Source organism: Catharus ustulatus, chromosome 1 (genome assembly GCF_009819885.2).
Source record: "Catharus ustulatus isolate bCatUst1 chromosome 1, bCatUst1.pri.v2, whole genome shotgun sequence".
In the NCBI taxonomy this organism is placed as follows: domain Eukaryota; kingdom Metazoa; phylum Chordata; class Aves; order Passeriformes; family Turdidae; genus Catharus; species Catharus ustulatus.
The window spans coordinates 55,300-69,947 of record NC_046221.1 but is presented as its reverse complement, the minus strand read 5'-3'; the positions used below and the strand labels follow the sequence as shown (position 1 = coordinate 69,947).

Sequence of the window (14,648 nt, the reverse complement as noted above, 5' to 3'; positions counted from 1 at the left end):
GGGGCTGGGCTCAGACTCAGGTCTGTGGCCCAGTAGAGCTGCGGGGTTGTGATTTTTGTGGTTGTGCTACTTTAGGGCTGAAGTGAACGTGTGTAAACAACAGAGTCCAAGGGGTCTGTACTGTCTGGAGAGTTACTAATTCTGTTATCCTTGGGGATACATCTAGCTTTTGGTGTCTGCCTGTTTGATCCTCAATGCTTACATCTTCTACTTCCTTTCTAAACACTGGAATTTCTCTCTGCTCTCCTCTCTTATTATTCCCATACTTTTCCTTCCCTTTACCCTCTTCAGTACATTTCCCAAGAGCCTACTTGGTCTCTAAAGGCCCCAAAACACACACCCTTGTCACATCCTAGTCTCAGTTGCTTTGACTGCTGGTGCTTTTTCTGGGCTCAGAATCCCTTGGATAGATGTGTGCTTTTCTTCCATATCCTTTTCAAGTTTTCAAGCTCCACTGCTAATGTGAGCCCAAACTTCCTGGCAGACTCCAAAGTCACTTCTGGGACTACCAGCCATCCAAAGAGGTGAGCCCAGTTTGGCACCCCTGATGTTATATGATCACTTCTTCTCTTTTTATTCCTGCCACTTTCTGAAAGCAGAGCCTCTCATATGTAAACCATTAGATCTCTCATCTTGCTGTATTGAAACGACTAAGCTACTATTAAACCCAGACCTTTGAACTACTTGCAATCTCCCTGGTAATTGTGTTGAAGCCTCATTCGTGCTCTTCTGGTGGTCTGTACTTTTCTTATAATGGAAGCTAAGTTTCTTGTACTGTCAATTTAGTCAGTCCCACACAAACTGTTTTCACAGACAATGATACATCCTCTATAGTGAGGCTGTTGCTGGCAATACATGTCCATTGCAAGATGCTTTTAGTGTTTTGATGTTTTGGGTTGGTTGGTTGGTTGTGGGAGTGGTTTTATTTATGGTTTTTTATTTTTGCCTTTTGCCTTTATAAGATTAAAAGATGTAAGAGGTAATCAAACTTTTTTGCCAGCAGAAGATGACTGACTGTTTACCAAGTCCATGATAATTCTTTAATAGGTAGAATTACTAGATAGAGCCTTTTACAGGTATGTCAAAAATCTCTTCAGATGCTTTCAGAACCATGCTGTCACCAAATATTCTTGCTTTTCGGTATCTTTGCTGCTGCCAGCCAATAGCTTTAATGGATGGAGTAATAAGTCATTTTCTAGAAGTCTCTGGCAGCGGGGCTTTTATCAGTGCAGCTGCAGTGCTGGTATCAATGATGTGACCACTGTCTGGGTTAAGGTACTCTGTTAGGCTGCAGTTAGTGTGTAAGAAATCCCTTACACCATCTGTGGGATGAAGGTGTGCTGTGCACAGTGGAGGATTTGCACTGGTGGCTGTGGAATGCATGTGAAACACGGGATAAAACTTTGAGCTTTCTGGAACTACCTCTGGAGTGCTTTCCAGCCAGTCAGCATCTGTTACCCACAGACTTTTTGCAGACCCTTGCTTATGTTTTCTGGGAACTTTAAAGGGGAAATGCGACAATATTAAATACATTTGACTCTTGGAAATGATCTTATGTAGTAGTGGGAAAGGAGGTGCATTCTCAGTATTCCTCACTACAGTAATGACTCAGGCAATTGGCACAGGTAACCTCTTGTTGAATTTCCAACAAGTCTCTCTGTTCAAGCCTGTGCCATACTTCTGGAGTGCAGATGGGGTAGGATCATTGAGAGACTCTAGGTCAACTATTTGAGAAGGATTTAATTTTGCAGGAATATAATTGTATGAAAAATTCAACCTAGCAAACTATTGCACATAGGAAGATTGGATTAGGGGAACTGCATGGGATGTCCTGACACTTCCAGTCTTGTTCCCTCTGTCAAGGAAGCCATGACACAACTGCCACTTCAAGACTAGCTAGGTTCCTCACTTGAGACATACTTTTGATCTGGCAGCTTGGGTTTTTTTTTGTTTTGCTAGGCTCAGCAAGGGAAGTGCTTTTAGTTTGCCAAGTTAGAGAGGCTCTTCTCTTGAAATCCTCTTAGTAATTTATTTTATCTGTTCCAGGTTAAACTAATGTCTTTCCAGTCTTTTTAAATCTAACTCTCAAGAAACCAGAACTATACCTAGTATTACAGATAGCCAGTATCACCAGTGTTTGAATGTCACTCCTGCATTTTTAGCTCTATTGGAAATAGCACTGCAAATTTGGGTTGCTGTGCTTTTTTTTTAAATGGCCTTTCCACACTGATACAGTCTCTGGTCATTCTGTGATTGGCTCATACGAGTGCTTCTGCTTTCTGTCATGTGCAACTGATGAATTCCCATATTAAGAGCAGGATTTAGACTCTGAGGCATGATCCTGTGCATTGTAATGCTATATTTCATCCCATCTCCATTATACAGTTCTGAGCTTCCTTACATTCTCTGTACTATCCTTTGCCTTGCAATGACAATGACAGTGACACACAAATTTATCATTACTAAGTTTTCTTAGCATACTTCTCCTTTTTGTACAAGAACAGTTTTTTCCTATGCCAGGTCTTGTTCCATCTCCCATTCTTCAGTCTTAAGGAGTGGTTCCCTTTATGACTGTATATCAAATGCTTTACTTAAATGTAAGTTGATTGTATCAACTGCCTATCTTTTGTCTAAAGTGCAGTTTTAATGAACTCAAGGACTTGGTTATGCTCACGGTGATGTACTGTAACATAACAATGCTTAGTATTTTTGACAGTGTATTTAACATTAACTCCAGTTCTGTCCAGCAAACTCTTTCCTGCCCTATTTTCCTCACTTCTGGATCTTTCCCTTGTTCATGCTTGGCTGTTGCTGAAACCCTCATTCAGTTTTGTAGAAGTTCACAGGCATCTTCATTCATAGCTGGGGACCTAAATCTCTGGAGCTAATGTTGTCCTTGTGGCCCAAGTTTAGCAGTTGTGCCTCAATTTTGACCTTAGACCACAGACTGTCTGTAGGGACACATGACTGCACCTCAAATTGTACCTCTTTCTCCAGGCCTTGCTTCCTCATTATTTCTGGTCAGTCTTACTTTCTCTTGGTATTGACATTTTTTCCCAGGGAGCTGTGAATGTGGTCCACTATTCTGTTTCTTTGGCTTTCTTGCCTACCCATTCTGATGCAAGAATCTCAGCTGAGAACCATTCTGGCTCCATAGCTGTACCTGTCTCTGCTTTTCCTGGTTTAACTTGCTAGTGGAGTGCAACTTTGAAAGAGCAAACTGCCCCTCCTTCAGTGGCATGCTTATCTCTTAGTATTGGCCGCTGTTCTTCTCACTCAGCCCCAGATTTCTGAGGACTTTTTGTGTAGCTGTGCTGGCCGATTTTTGTACACCTGTCCTCTCCTTTTAATCTTCTCTACTTAATTTTCCTTTATACAAATATTTAGGCCATTTTTGCTGCTGCTGTTCACTGATCACCATGTGGAATTCTCTGCACAGATCCCATGCCATAATAGCTGTCCTGCTGTGGTTTGGTCACTGCATTGCTGTTGTCCACTTCTTTCTCCATCTGAGCCAACCAGAGGTGAGGAACACCTGGATCTGCCATACACTTGTAAGAAAGAGGAGATTAGGGGTGTGATAATCAGTGGTAGACTTGGATGTAGCAGCTGTGAAATAAAGAAATTCAAGATCTTGCAGGGGATGAGGAAGGAGAGTAGTCAAGTACAAACCCTGGACTTCAGACAAGTAGAGTTTAGCTTATTCAGGGAACTGGTAGGTGTGATTAATTGAGAAGCAGCTCTGAAGGGCAAAGTGGCTCAGGGAAGCTGGGAAGTCTTTAGGAGCAGCCTGTTTTAAATGCAGGAAAATGAACAGATTTATGAGGAACCCAGAATAGGGTGCTCACAGTGTTGGTCCCAACATCAAAAGGCAATGTACAAGTGTGAGCAGGACGTATGCTTTGTCAGCAAAATGACGAGCAGCGTCCAGAACTCTGGGGCCAGGACCACATCCAAGCGATTGAGAGACTTGATTACCCTCCTTTACTCAGTACTTGTTAGCTCAGTGGTAGAGCACTGTGTCCAGTTTGGGATCCTGAATTCAAGAAAAACATTGACAAGCTAGACTGAAGTCAGTGGATGATTGTTAGGTTGATCAAATGACTGGATCAGCACATGAGGAAAGACTGAGACAACTGGCCTTGTTCAGCCTGAAGGAAGGCTCTGACGGAACCTAGCAACAGCAATGTCTAGCCAGCTCCTAAGAGAGGAGGACAAAACATGGATTGCTTTTGCCAATTTGCTGGACTGTGTTACTGGCCCTGTGGTTGTCAATAAGAAATCCTCCTCAAACCACTCTCTCTCAGGTGTTGCAGGGTGGCACAGTTATGATTTATAAGAAGTGTCAGCCCTTAGCTGTCTTTGACCACCATAGAAGCATCAGTGGTAGAGACACTTTTGTCAATAAGCTATAGGCTGAAGTTTCCTAGTAGGGAAACTGTCCAGTAGCTGCCAAATCAGACTTCAGTCACTGACATTTAATATATAAAAATTCTGGTTCTCAACAATACTTGTGAAATGTGTGGGTTATGTCCATCTGCCAAAGGGAGTAAAAAAAGGGCTAAGGATCAAATGAAGCTTGTCAGACTTAGGGGAGTAAGACATCTTGAATTTTGTTACCTCCCTCAAAGATGGGAATTCTAGGGTAGCCTAATTCTAAAGAAACTGCCAAATCCCTATTTATTTGTGGTTTTTTGTGTTTTTTGTTTTTAAATCAAGATTACTGAAACTGTTTTGTTTTTCCTGCTTATGCAGTGAAGAATGCAGCTTCAATTGTTGCTGCCTGAAATAGATCAAATTTTATTACTGTGTTTTTTCTGGAACCTTAGAGGTGCACAACAATAGGACCTGTGAAGGTTGTGCAGGCCAGCTGTTTTACAGAACAGGTTCAAATTACATCAGCTTGCTCAGGACTTTGTCCAGACAGGTTCTGAATGCCTCCAGCCAAGGATGGACACTCCAGAGCATTTTTTAACAGCCTGTTCCAACATTTTAATACCATCATGTGTTTTGTTTGTTTTGTCAGAGGTTGTTTTTGCAAACCACTTCCTTATAGGGAGTGAATTGCCCACACTGCGGTGAGTTTCAGCTGCCTCTCACCCTAATCTCGTGCACCTCCAAGGGGAGGCTGGCCCTGTCTGTGCTTTATCCGTCCATATGGCTGTTGCACTCTCCCAGGCGATCTCCTTTTCTCTTTTCTTCTCCAGGCTGGAGAAGCTCTTGCAGCTTCTCTCGGTAGGTCTGTGCTCCAGCCCCCATCCTACTGAGCCTCTCTGCAGGCCTCGCTCCAGCGCGTCACATCTTTGTGGTCCTGTGTCCACCAGTCCAGATCCAGTTTCACCAGCGTGGCCTAGCAAGGAAGAGCCTATTTCCTGGCCTTGATGGCAGCACCTGCACTAATAGGGTCCCTTTTGCAGCTGGCCTTTGCTATGGCTGCTTTACCCCACAGACTCCTTCTGCACTTGTTGTCTGTCCATCAGGGCCCCCAAGTCCTCTCCTGCCAGACTGTTTTCTACCCCACCAATGCCCACCTGTCCTCCTGCACGGTGTCATGCTGTGCCAGGAGCAGAGCTGTTCCTGTGCTGAACTTTACCGTGCTGAAGTACCATCCTGTTTCTGCAGCCTGTCAGGGTACCTCTGCACAGCCCTGCTGCCCTGACTGGCTTGGGCTCAGGACTCAGCCAGGAGCAACCGAGCCAAAGACAACGTGGAGCCTTCTCTGTGGCTTTGGACACAAGCGGTGGAACCAGACCCGGACCTGGGTTTTTTCTTTAGCTTTCCTTCTGCTGCTGATCATCTTGCAGAAGGCATCCTCGTTGCTTTCCCCAGCCAGCTGACTGCTGTCATTGCCTTCCAAGCTATCGTATTGTGACAACCATAGAAGCTATCCAAAGATGTTGTTTGTATCCCAGGATTTTTAGTGTTGCAGCTGTTCCTTGGTTTCTGATTCTGTCTCAAATAACTTGCGCATCTGTTTAGAGGCAGATGTGGTGGGGTCTCCACATTGTGCTGCTTCTGCAAGGAAATTGTGAGACTCTCCCATCATGCCATTCCTTCCACACTGTCCTCGCTGGCCTCATATGCAAGTTGGCCATTTTTTTGGTCACAATTGAATAAAAAACTTGTGGAAATCAAGGATTAAAATGTGTAATTTAGTAGTAATTGCTTTTTACTAATCTTTAAAAGTTTGAAACAATTGAATTTTCGTAATAGAAAGAGAAACAACTCCAGCCTCAAAAAAGACACTGTCTTACTGATGTGAATAGTAATCTCTTTCAGTTATCCATGGAATTCTAAGATAAAGTATAACTATATCTATTTCAAAACCTTGGCTGACTAGATAATACTTCTGCTAGATCCTCTCTGGAGTTTCATCTATTAGATAAAAGCCAGAATGAAGAATTTTAGTACTGAAATACTCTTTTCATGTTTATAGTTAGTACTTTTGTAGAAGAGTGTAGACCTGCTATGGAGCTATGAACATTTCAGTTAGGGCAAACTATTAGAAGAGAAGCAATTAGGCAGGCTTCACAGATCCTTATCACATAAGCAGTATCATGCCTCCAAAAGATTATTTCATTAATAGAGTGAGAAAGCAAAAGACTGTGAGAGCTGCCAAAACTGGCTTGAGTGAGCCTTTGATCTAGTCCAAAATCCCATCTTTGCTGTGGCCATAACACATCCCTAGAGAAGAATACAAACACAGCAAGTACAATTCTACTCTCAAATGCTCTCCCAACCTGCAGCCATTTGCAGTTCAAGGAATTAGATGCAGTTTTGTCTTCGGCTGATTTTAAGCTGTTCATGCTTTTTAACATCTTATAATATTCAACATCCAGTTTGGTTATAGGAATGGAATCGGAAATAACCCTTTCACTTTCATATGATAAAAGATGTGAAAGTGTGGAATAAAAAGTACTTATTGAAAGTTTCTACTGTTTCTACAAACTTTGTAGAAATTTTGTTCAATGCTGGATGTAGTACCCTTTGAACCAACCAGAAAGGTTTTATCACCTGTGTTGTACAGGCTCTGTCTTAAGGACTCTGTAAACCTCTCCCTGCTTCACCATGTGCCTGGGGGGAGTTCACGAACTGGTCTGATGGAACTTGGCATTAAAGGTCTGAAACTACTTTCTCAATCCAGAATTTTTAATTGACTGCAGCACACCGTGATTAATTTCCTCAGGCAAGGAACTGAGGAATCGTTTCATCTGTGCAGAACAAGAAAAAACCATTGGGGTGTTCTGTTGTGTCCCAAGATTTGCACTCACTGCCTCGCTGCCCTTACTCTGCATGCTGTCTGTCAATTCCTTGATGTTTCCAGGGTAGTGCTTGCTCTTCTTGCTCATGTTTCTTTTATTATTCTGCTGATACTAACATTTTGAGAAAGCATATAAGCAGTTAAAAATATAGTGGTTTGGTTAAAGCTGAACAGTTTTTTGCTCTGTTGGTTTCTGCTTTTCCAAAGTATCAAATTTGCTGTAAGTAGAGCGGGTATTCTGCCGTCTCAAAACAAATAGAGTAGATCGAAAGAGACATTTATTTGATAATCTTAATCAGTCTAAAAATACAGCAGGGAGAAATTGTTCTTCTTTGGGCTGGAAAAGAAAATTATTAAGAAAGGGATGACAAAAACCTGTAAAACATATGTTAAAGGTGCCTAGGGAATGCCTGCCCTCTCTCTGCTGCTCCAGCAGTGCAGGGAAATAGCAACAAATGAAACTCATGCATAGCAGGTTCTAAATGAACAAAAGGAGGTTCTTCCTCCCACGTTGCCTGGTGAGGTTCTGGAATGGTCTGCCTTGAACTATAGGGGATACTAAAAGGCAGCAACTTTGAAACCTTGTCAGAGACGCAATACGAGGAGAGCCAGCTGTTGGCATGTCCTCGTGCAATAGTTTTCATGTCCTTGCAGGACACAGGGAACAGGTGCGTGCCTGGTGTCTCTCACATAGGTGTTTGTGTCTTACACCAGATATACTGTAATTTTAACTGTAACTAATTCTGATTTTAAAGCAAAACAGGAATACAAACTCATTTTTAATTCTTAGAGAAGTGTTATAACAGTTAAATATTTTAGTTAAATAAGTGAAAGCTAGACTGAACACTGTAGAAATAAAAAAGATTTTCTAATAGATTTGTTTTAATTAGTACCTTACAGTACCTTTTGAAAATGGTTTTCCTGCATGAGTTATTCCAAACTAAGAATCAACAATTTAATTTAAGGGTATCCTTATCCATTTCTCAGCTCAGTTCATTAGGTCTTCCTTCCAACCTACTTCATAGCCAATCCTCTGCTAACTTCCTTGTAAAAGAGAAAATAAAAAGGAAGGGCTGTCAATAGAACTAATGTAGTTAATTAATGTACTAAAATACCAATGAAATTTGGCAGGATTGTAAGTTGACACCAGATAGCTGGTGCTGTTGAAACTTTGATGTGAAGGTCGATTCCACCTCAGCCAGTAAGATGTACTGACAAAGGCTGGCATCCTATGTGGCAGTTTTTACTTACAGTGGGTAACGCTTGTTTTTGAAATGTCCACATGAACACCATTCCCTCCTCCCCCGTTTTAGTCTAGGGGTGTTCTAACACTGAAATCTGTATTTTAGTCTAGACAGATGCAGCACTCTTCTAAGTTTGAACAGGACAAATTCACTGTGCTTTGGATTGCCAAGAGTAGTGGCTCCCTGGCTTCTGGTAGCTAAGCGTCACTTGAAGAAAACAGGCCTTGTGGATTCAGGTGCGCTCCTCCAGAATGCATTGGCCTCAGTTCTGCGCTCCCACTTTTCAGTCTGTGCTTGTCCCATGCCACTGAGACCTGCCCCACTCTCTGGGAGCTGCTGTCGGACGGAGGACTCCTCTGGGCATGTCTGTCCAAGGACTGGGAATGTGTCAGTATTGCTGTTCTGCTGTTCGTGCTTCCAGTGCTTGGATATTCCTTGCTTCCTTCTCAGATCCGGGAGCTGGTTCCTGAGTCCCAGGCCTACATGGATCTCTTGGCCTTTGAGCGCAAACTAGACCAGACCATTATGCGGAAGCGCGTGGATATTCAGGAAGCACTGAAGAGGCCAATGAAGGTATGTTGTGAAAAACTTGTTGATTGTGTCAGGGGAGGAGAATAATTCTTGCAGTAGATGGTGGAAATACCTTTCCAGTAAAAGTGCTATTAGCAGAAGTGCTTTGGAATGGGTCAGACAAAGCTCCTAAGCGCAAACATCTGGGAATCAGCATGCATAGGAAAGTGGTAGGGAAAATTCTGTGGCTATTACCAGCTCTGGCTCCTGAAGGTCTTTAATAAGGGGAATAATAACCTAGGGATAAAGAAACAATAGATAATCACTGGTTTAGGAACTTTTTATTAAAATAATAAAAAAAGAGAAAATAAGGGATTAGAGGGGTGTGCTGAAGGTATGTATTGTGTTTCCAATTCAAATTTGGTCAAAAGTGGAACTTGTGGAATAACAGAACATACAATGGGAAGAATTACTTGCAGAAATAATTATTTGTGTAAGAAAAGAATGCATGACATTTTTTGCAGTTTTTAATAGATGATGTCCAGTACTTCTATCTTCCTAATTGAAATGGTCTAAGTTTTCTGAGTCTGTTCATTGGAATTGTGGAAGAGTTGAAATAGGAGGAAACTGGAAGTTATCTATTTCGACCTTTTGCTAAAAACAGGGTTGTCAAAACCTTGCTGAGTTCTGAAAATCTGTAGGAATGGAGGTTCACAGCCTCATCAGGCAGTCTGTTACAATTTTTGCCTACTCTCATTGTGAAGAATTTAATGTCTCATTTAACTTCTTGTGACTGTATTGGGTAGCTCATAGTCTATTCCTCTAATAATTCCCTTAGAATGAAGGGTTTTGTAGCTGTATGTCTGCTGTGACATAAAGCTATCAGTCTTGTCTGCACCACAGTGACTGGGGTCAGCCCAAGATCAATATTCTGTTGTCTTTGTCACTGTACAGGTATCTGACGAAATGTGTAAGGCTTTTACCTCTTGTTGTTTTTCCAGTTGATAGATGTGAAACTAAACAAAAAAAGAAACAAATTCCTTTAACACCTAGATAGTTTGGAAACTGAATTGTGGATGGTCTAAATCATGAGTTCATTCTTAAAAAGTGTTGCAGATAGTAGATTGTATTCTTAGAAGGAATAATTTGTCTTACCTTCTTGGTATGGGTAGAACACCATTCTTTTAAACTAGACTGGAATCTTGTGATTGAAAGCTAATTAAGGGCGATTGAAAACTTTGACTTGAATTTGTAAATCAGAAGGAAGTTATTTGTTCTGTGGCAAACTCTTTAAAAAGGGAATTAACTGGAAATAACAAGGTCCTAGCTGAAAGCTGTGCAATGGTGATATTCAGTGTCTGGGATAGGGAAGACTGTAGGAGGCACAACACTCTACAGAAACTGTAGACAGAAAATTCTGTTTCCATCTCAGGACTCAGCAAACACATTTTCAGTATCAGTTACTCAGTTAACATCTGGAGAATGATCATACAGATGATTTTCAAATTTATGTGTCGGTAGTCCTAGCATCTAGGTATCAGACCTGTCAAAATAGAACTAAACCTAGATAAACTTGGATTTTTCTAAATGTTAAGTATTTCCATTTTATTATAGTTGCAGAATTGGTAACAGCAATAAAAGTTATTTCTGTATTTCCATCTTTTGTTAAAGCTTTTGTAATTTTGAAATATTTGCTTTAAAACAGTGATTCTCAAACTGGAATTGTAATCCTAGAAGAAATATGAATTTTTCTGAGGTGTGTGAAATTATGTAGGGAATGTGCAGGATTTCTCAGAGTTGTCAGCTATAGTTGCAGTTACAGTATTCATCACAGTGATTGAGCTGTAGCTAGAAACAGTCATAGGGAACCACAGATTTATGGTCTAGTGTTGCTCAGGCTGGGGTTTTTTTCTGTCTGAAGACTAACTATTTGGAATTTTAGGGAGAAATAGTTTAAGGTTTTTGTGGGGTTTTTTGTTTGTTTTTTGTTGCTGTTTTTTGTTGTTTGTTGTTGTTGGATTGGGTTTTTTTGTTTTGTGAGGACAGTGTATAAAATATATTTGCCCTTTTGATCCTGCTTGGATCTCCTGAGAATAGTTGCATTCTTGAACCAGGTGACAGCCGTGGGATGGCTCAAGAAGTGAGGAGAGCTGGGGTTTGTGCAGCTGTTGAAGGGGAAACTGGCCGCCTCCACCTGTCAGCTCCGTTGACTACTGTCAGCAGCCCCCTTCAGCTGCCAGCTTTTCCAGTGTAGCTCCTGCCTTGGCAGTTTGCTGCTGGTTGGGCACTGCTGTGTACTCTCATCTTCTTCAGCCAGTCCTGCATTCTTGGATTGCATCTGTCATGAGAGTCTCAGAATTCCTTGTCTGCAGAGCAGCATTATCAAGAGGCCTTGTACTGACTTCATGGAAGACCCACATGGTCAGAATTCAGAAAGAACTTTTAGGTGGTAGTCAGGCAGACAGGGCTGTTTGATAGATACAGCAAGCTCCATGGCCTGAAGGAAACTCAAATTGTACACTCAACTCCAGACCAGTAGATGTCATTAAAGAATGAATTACTGAAAATCTATGCAGCTCTAAGGCCATGATGGACTTTGGGAGTGGGATTTATTTGGCTAAGTAGACATAGCCATTTTATTCATTTATATGTGAGTTAGTCACTCTCGGCTCTCTTCATAATTGTGAGATTAAGTTGGTGTAAGCAGTGGTGTTCAGGGCACAATTCTTCTCATAGAGAAATGGATGTTTAAAATAATATAGATAAATATCATCCTAACATAAATTCTCTCCATTGTGTAAGCCTGAGGTAGACGGTTGTGGCCATAAACATAATTTTAAGACTGAGATGATTTTCATCCCAAAGGGTTGAAACCCTTGAACCAGGGTATCCCAGCTGAAAGAGGGATGTGACCCATGTCACCAGCAAGGCTCCTACTCCCAAGTGCTGGCACCACAGACAGTACTTTCATCTCACCCAAACCAGAGACTGTCATCCAGGAACCATCAGTCTTTTGTAGGGAACTGCTGTGAGACATTCGGTTTCCCAGATGAGTGTATAGTTGCAGTTTCAAAACTAAATTATTTGCTTCCAAGTTCTCAATTTTTAGGTGAAAAACAAGTAGTAGCATCAGAATACCATATTGTGTCTGTCTCCCTAGTTTCATGAATTGAGATTTTTTTTTCCCCACTTTGAGGTTTTAAGATGACTGAGGAATTGATATCAAACTTGTTGCCAGAAAACAATTTGTGTTTTTTCCTGAAGCACTTGTCTTGTGGCATAATTTTATGTGTTCTGCTTTCTGCATTATGAGATAAGGAAAATGTGAACACCTAATCTTCTTCTTTAATCAGTCAATGTTTTAAATATATCTTTCAGGTTCCTTAATGCTCTCTTTTCTTAGGTAAAACATTCAAATCACTGTAGAAAAACAATTTTTCAGTGCACCTGGCTTCTTCTTATTGCCTGTCAGTATACAACTCCTCATTCTCTCCTGAAAAAGACAATATACAAAAACCAAATAAACTGCTACAGCTGATTTTGTAGACTATTGTGCATACTAATTTCGATTTTATTCCTCAGTTGCATTTGCTTCATCTTTTTTGACTTTTGTTGTTGTTTAAACTTTTATAGAACTGTCTACAGGTGTTTTTCATGTGTCGGTGCAATTTTGAACTCAGTAAATGTTGTCTCGTTCCTTTTATTATTCATGATGCTTGTGTGGTTTACCAAGTCACTGGTTTTTCTGCTCTGAGTTGGCCATTTTTAGGTTCTTGTCCATTTTTTTTCTGGGGGCTACCTAACTAATTTTGTTTCCTCTACAAATTTTGACATATCTTGCTGGTGCTCTGTCTATATTCCAGCTCTGATGTAGACATTCTTTGTTGAATTTGGGTCTTTTGTAATGATTAGACAGTGGTCATTGTTATTTCTGTCTCCTGATTTTTAGTTTCCATGCTACCACTGTTCATTTTGCTTCCTAAAAATTTTTTGTGTTGTTTTTTTTTCCCCTGTGAGACCAGGACACAGTTACTCTATATGCAAAGACAGAAACACAGATTTTTATCTTTCCTGTGCTTTCTGCTTGAAGTTTTTATGCTATGTTGAGGTACACAGAAATTCTATACTAAGAGAGTTCTTAACACGATACTGCTTATAAGATTGGCCGTCAGATTTTCTTGAGTCTTTCATCAATAGACTATCTGTTAATAACTTTGTTAGCTTGTTTGAAATCCCAAGCACAACTTCCCTGGAAGCGTCCTGGATGTTTTGCGTCCAGTCTGAGAGTTCATTGAAGGAAACTGACTTCAGCAGTTGATGGAGATTTCTCTGGAGGATAGCACACAGGTCATGGGATCATCAGATACTTCCTGATTCGACTTGTTAGGGATTCAATACTAATGGGGGGAAAAAAAGTAACACTGTAAACCAGAGGAAGTTTTCTAAACGATTTGACAGATCTCCAGCATTTCACCCATTTACTTGAACTTAAAGCTATATTGATTTGTGTGAACGTGTCATCAGAGAACTTGGAGAGAGAGAGCAAGCTGTAGGTGTGCTGCCCCGCCATTCCTGTCAGCCTCTCCTTCAGATCTGTTTGATTTCACACAAGCTCTCCCAGCAGTTTTGCTGAGACCTTTGCAGGAGTTCGTTGCTGACATGACCTCTCATCTGTTACATATGATTACTTTTTTTCCTTTTCATTTTCTTAAAGAGAAATTGTAAGTGAAATACGATGGGTTTAGGGGAAGACTTTTTATTTTAATATGACTGCTGTTTAAAGTTCCTTTTTCTGAAACTGAGTCAAAGATCTGTATCTTACTCTTAGAGAACAAGCATTTACTGATTTTTGGACAAGAGATTATTTGATTCACTATGTTGATCAAGTTTCTGTGAAGCTCCCCATGCTTAGCTTTGCCTTTTTGGGTAGTAAATTTCTGGCATGTCTGAAGAGTTGAAGTGTGATGTTTTCGTTTTGTCCTAGAGCTGTAAGTCTTCTCTTCAGTTTTTGCTCCCAGCTACTGAGAATCCTTTGGTTGCTTGCTCTTCTGTTCTCTGAGAATCCACCATACAGAGAGGAGAACAGATTTTAGGTCTGTGTGATAAAGCGCATGGCTAAGAGATTTGCAGAATTTATTGCAGGGCAGTAGTTTCTTGCCACTGCTTTATTTAAGTTGCAAAGCAATCAAGTTGCTCATAAATTTTATCATTTCCTGCCAGGATGAGATGAAGTTGCTCAACTGGAGACAGAAGAATATGTAGTTCTGAGAGCCTTCTGGATATGAACTTGATATTATTGTGGAACACAGGGGTCTGAGAGTGAACCAAATGCAGTGTTTTTTGATGTGTGTCAGCAGCTGAAGAGACTTAATGGCCTGTACTCTACAGCACCATGTTGGTTGATGTCTTTCTTTCTTGAGCTCAGTTTTGACTAAATCTCATCTCTGAACTGGCATCTTCCAAGACTGGACATCCTTATGGTAGCAGTATAGCTGTGCCTGCTGGAGTTGCTGCTCACTGGATAGATCCCTTCATGTAGGATTCAGGCTTTTCTCTTGGGTCTCTGCCAAGGGTCTTGCTTCACAGGATCGATGGTAATTTGAATCAGCTGCCAGGAGAATAGTCATGGTAGG

At 41.0% G+C, this 14,648-nt stretch overlaps 1 protein-coding gene across 1 annotated transcript in view; it reads left to right on the top strand.

The window, feature by feature from the left end:
- Positions 1-14,648, top strand: part of SMARCD3 (SWI/SNF related, matrix associated, actin dependent regulator of chromatin, subfamily d, member 3) — a 48,096-nt gene that overhangs the window by 14,345 nt on the left and 19,103 nt on the right. Inside the window, 1 exon segment of the mRNA XM_033065649.2 lies at positions 8,956-9,078. Coding sequence (XP_032921540.1) covers positions 8,956-9,078 — 123 coding nt within the window.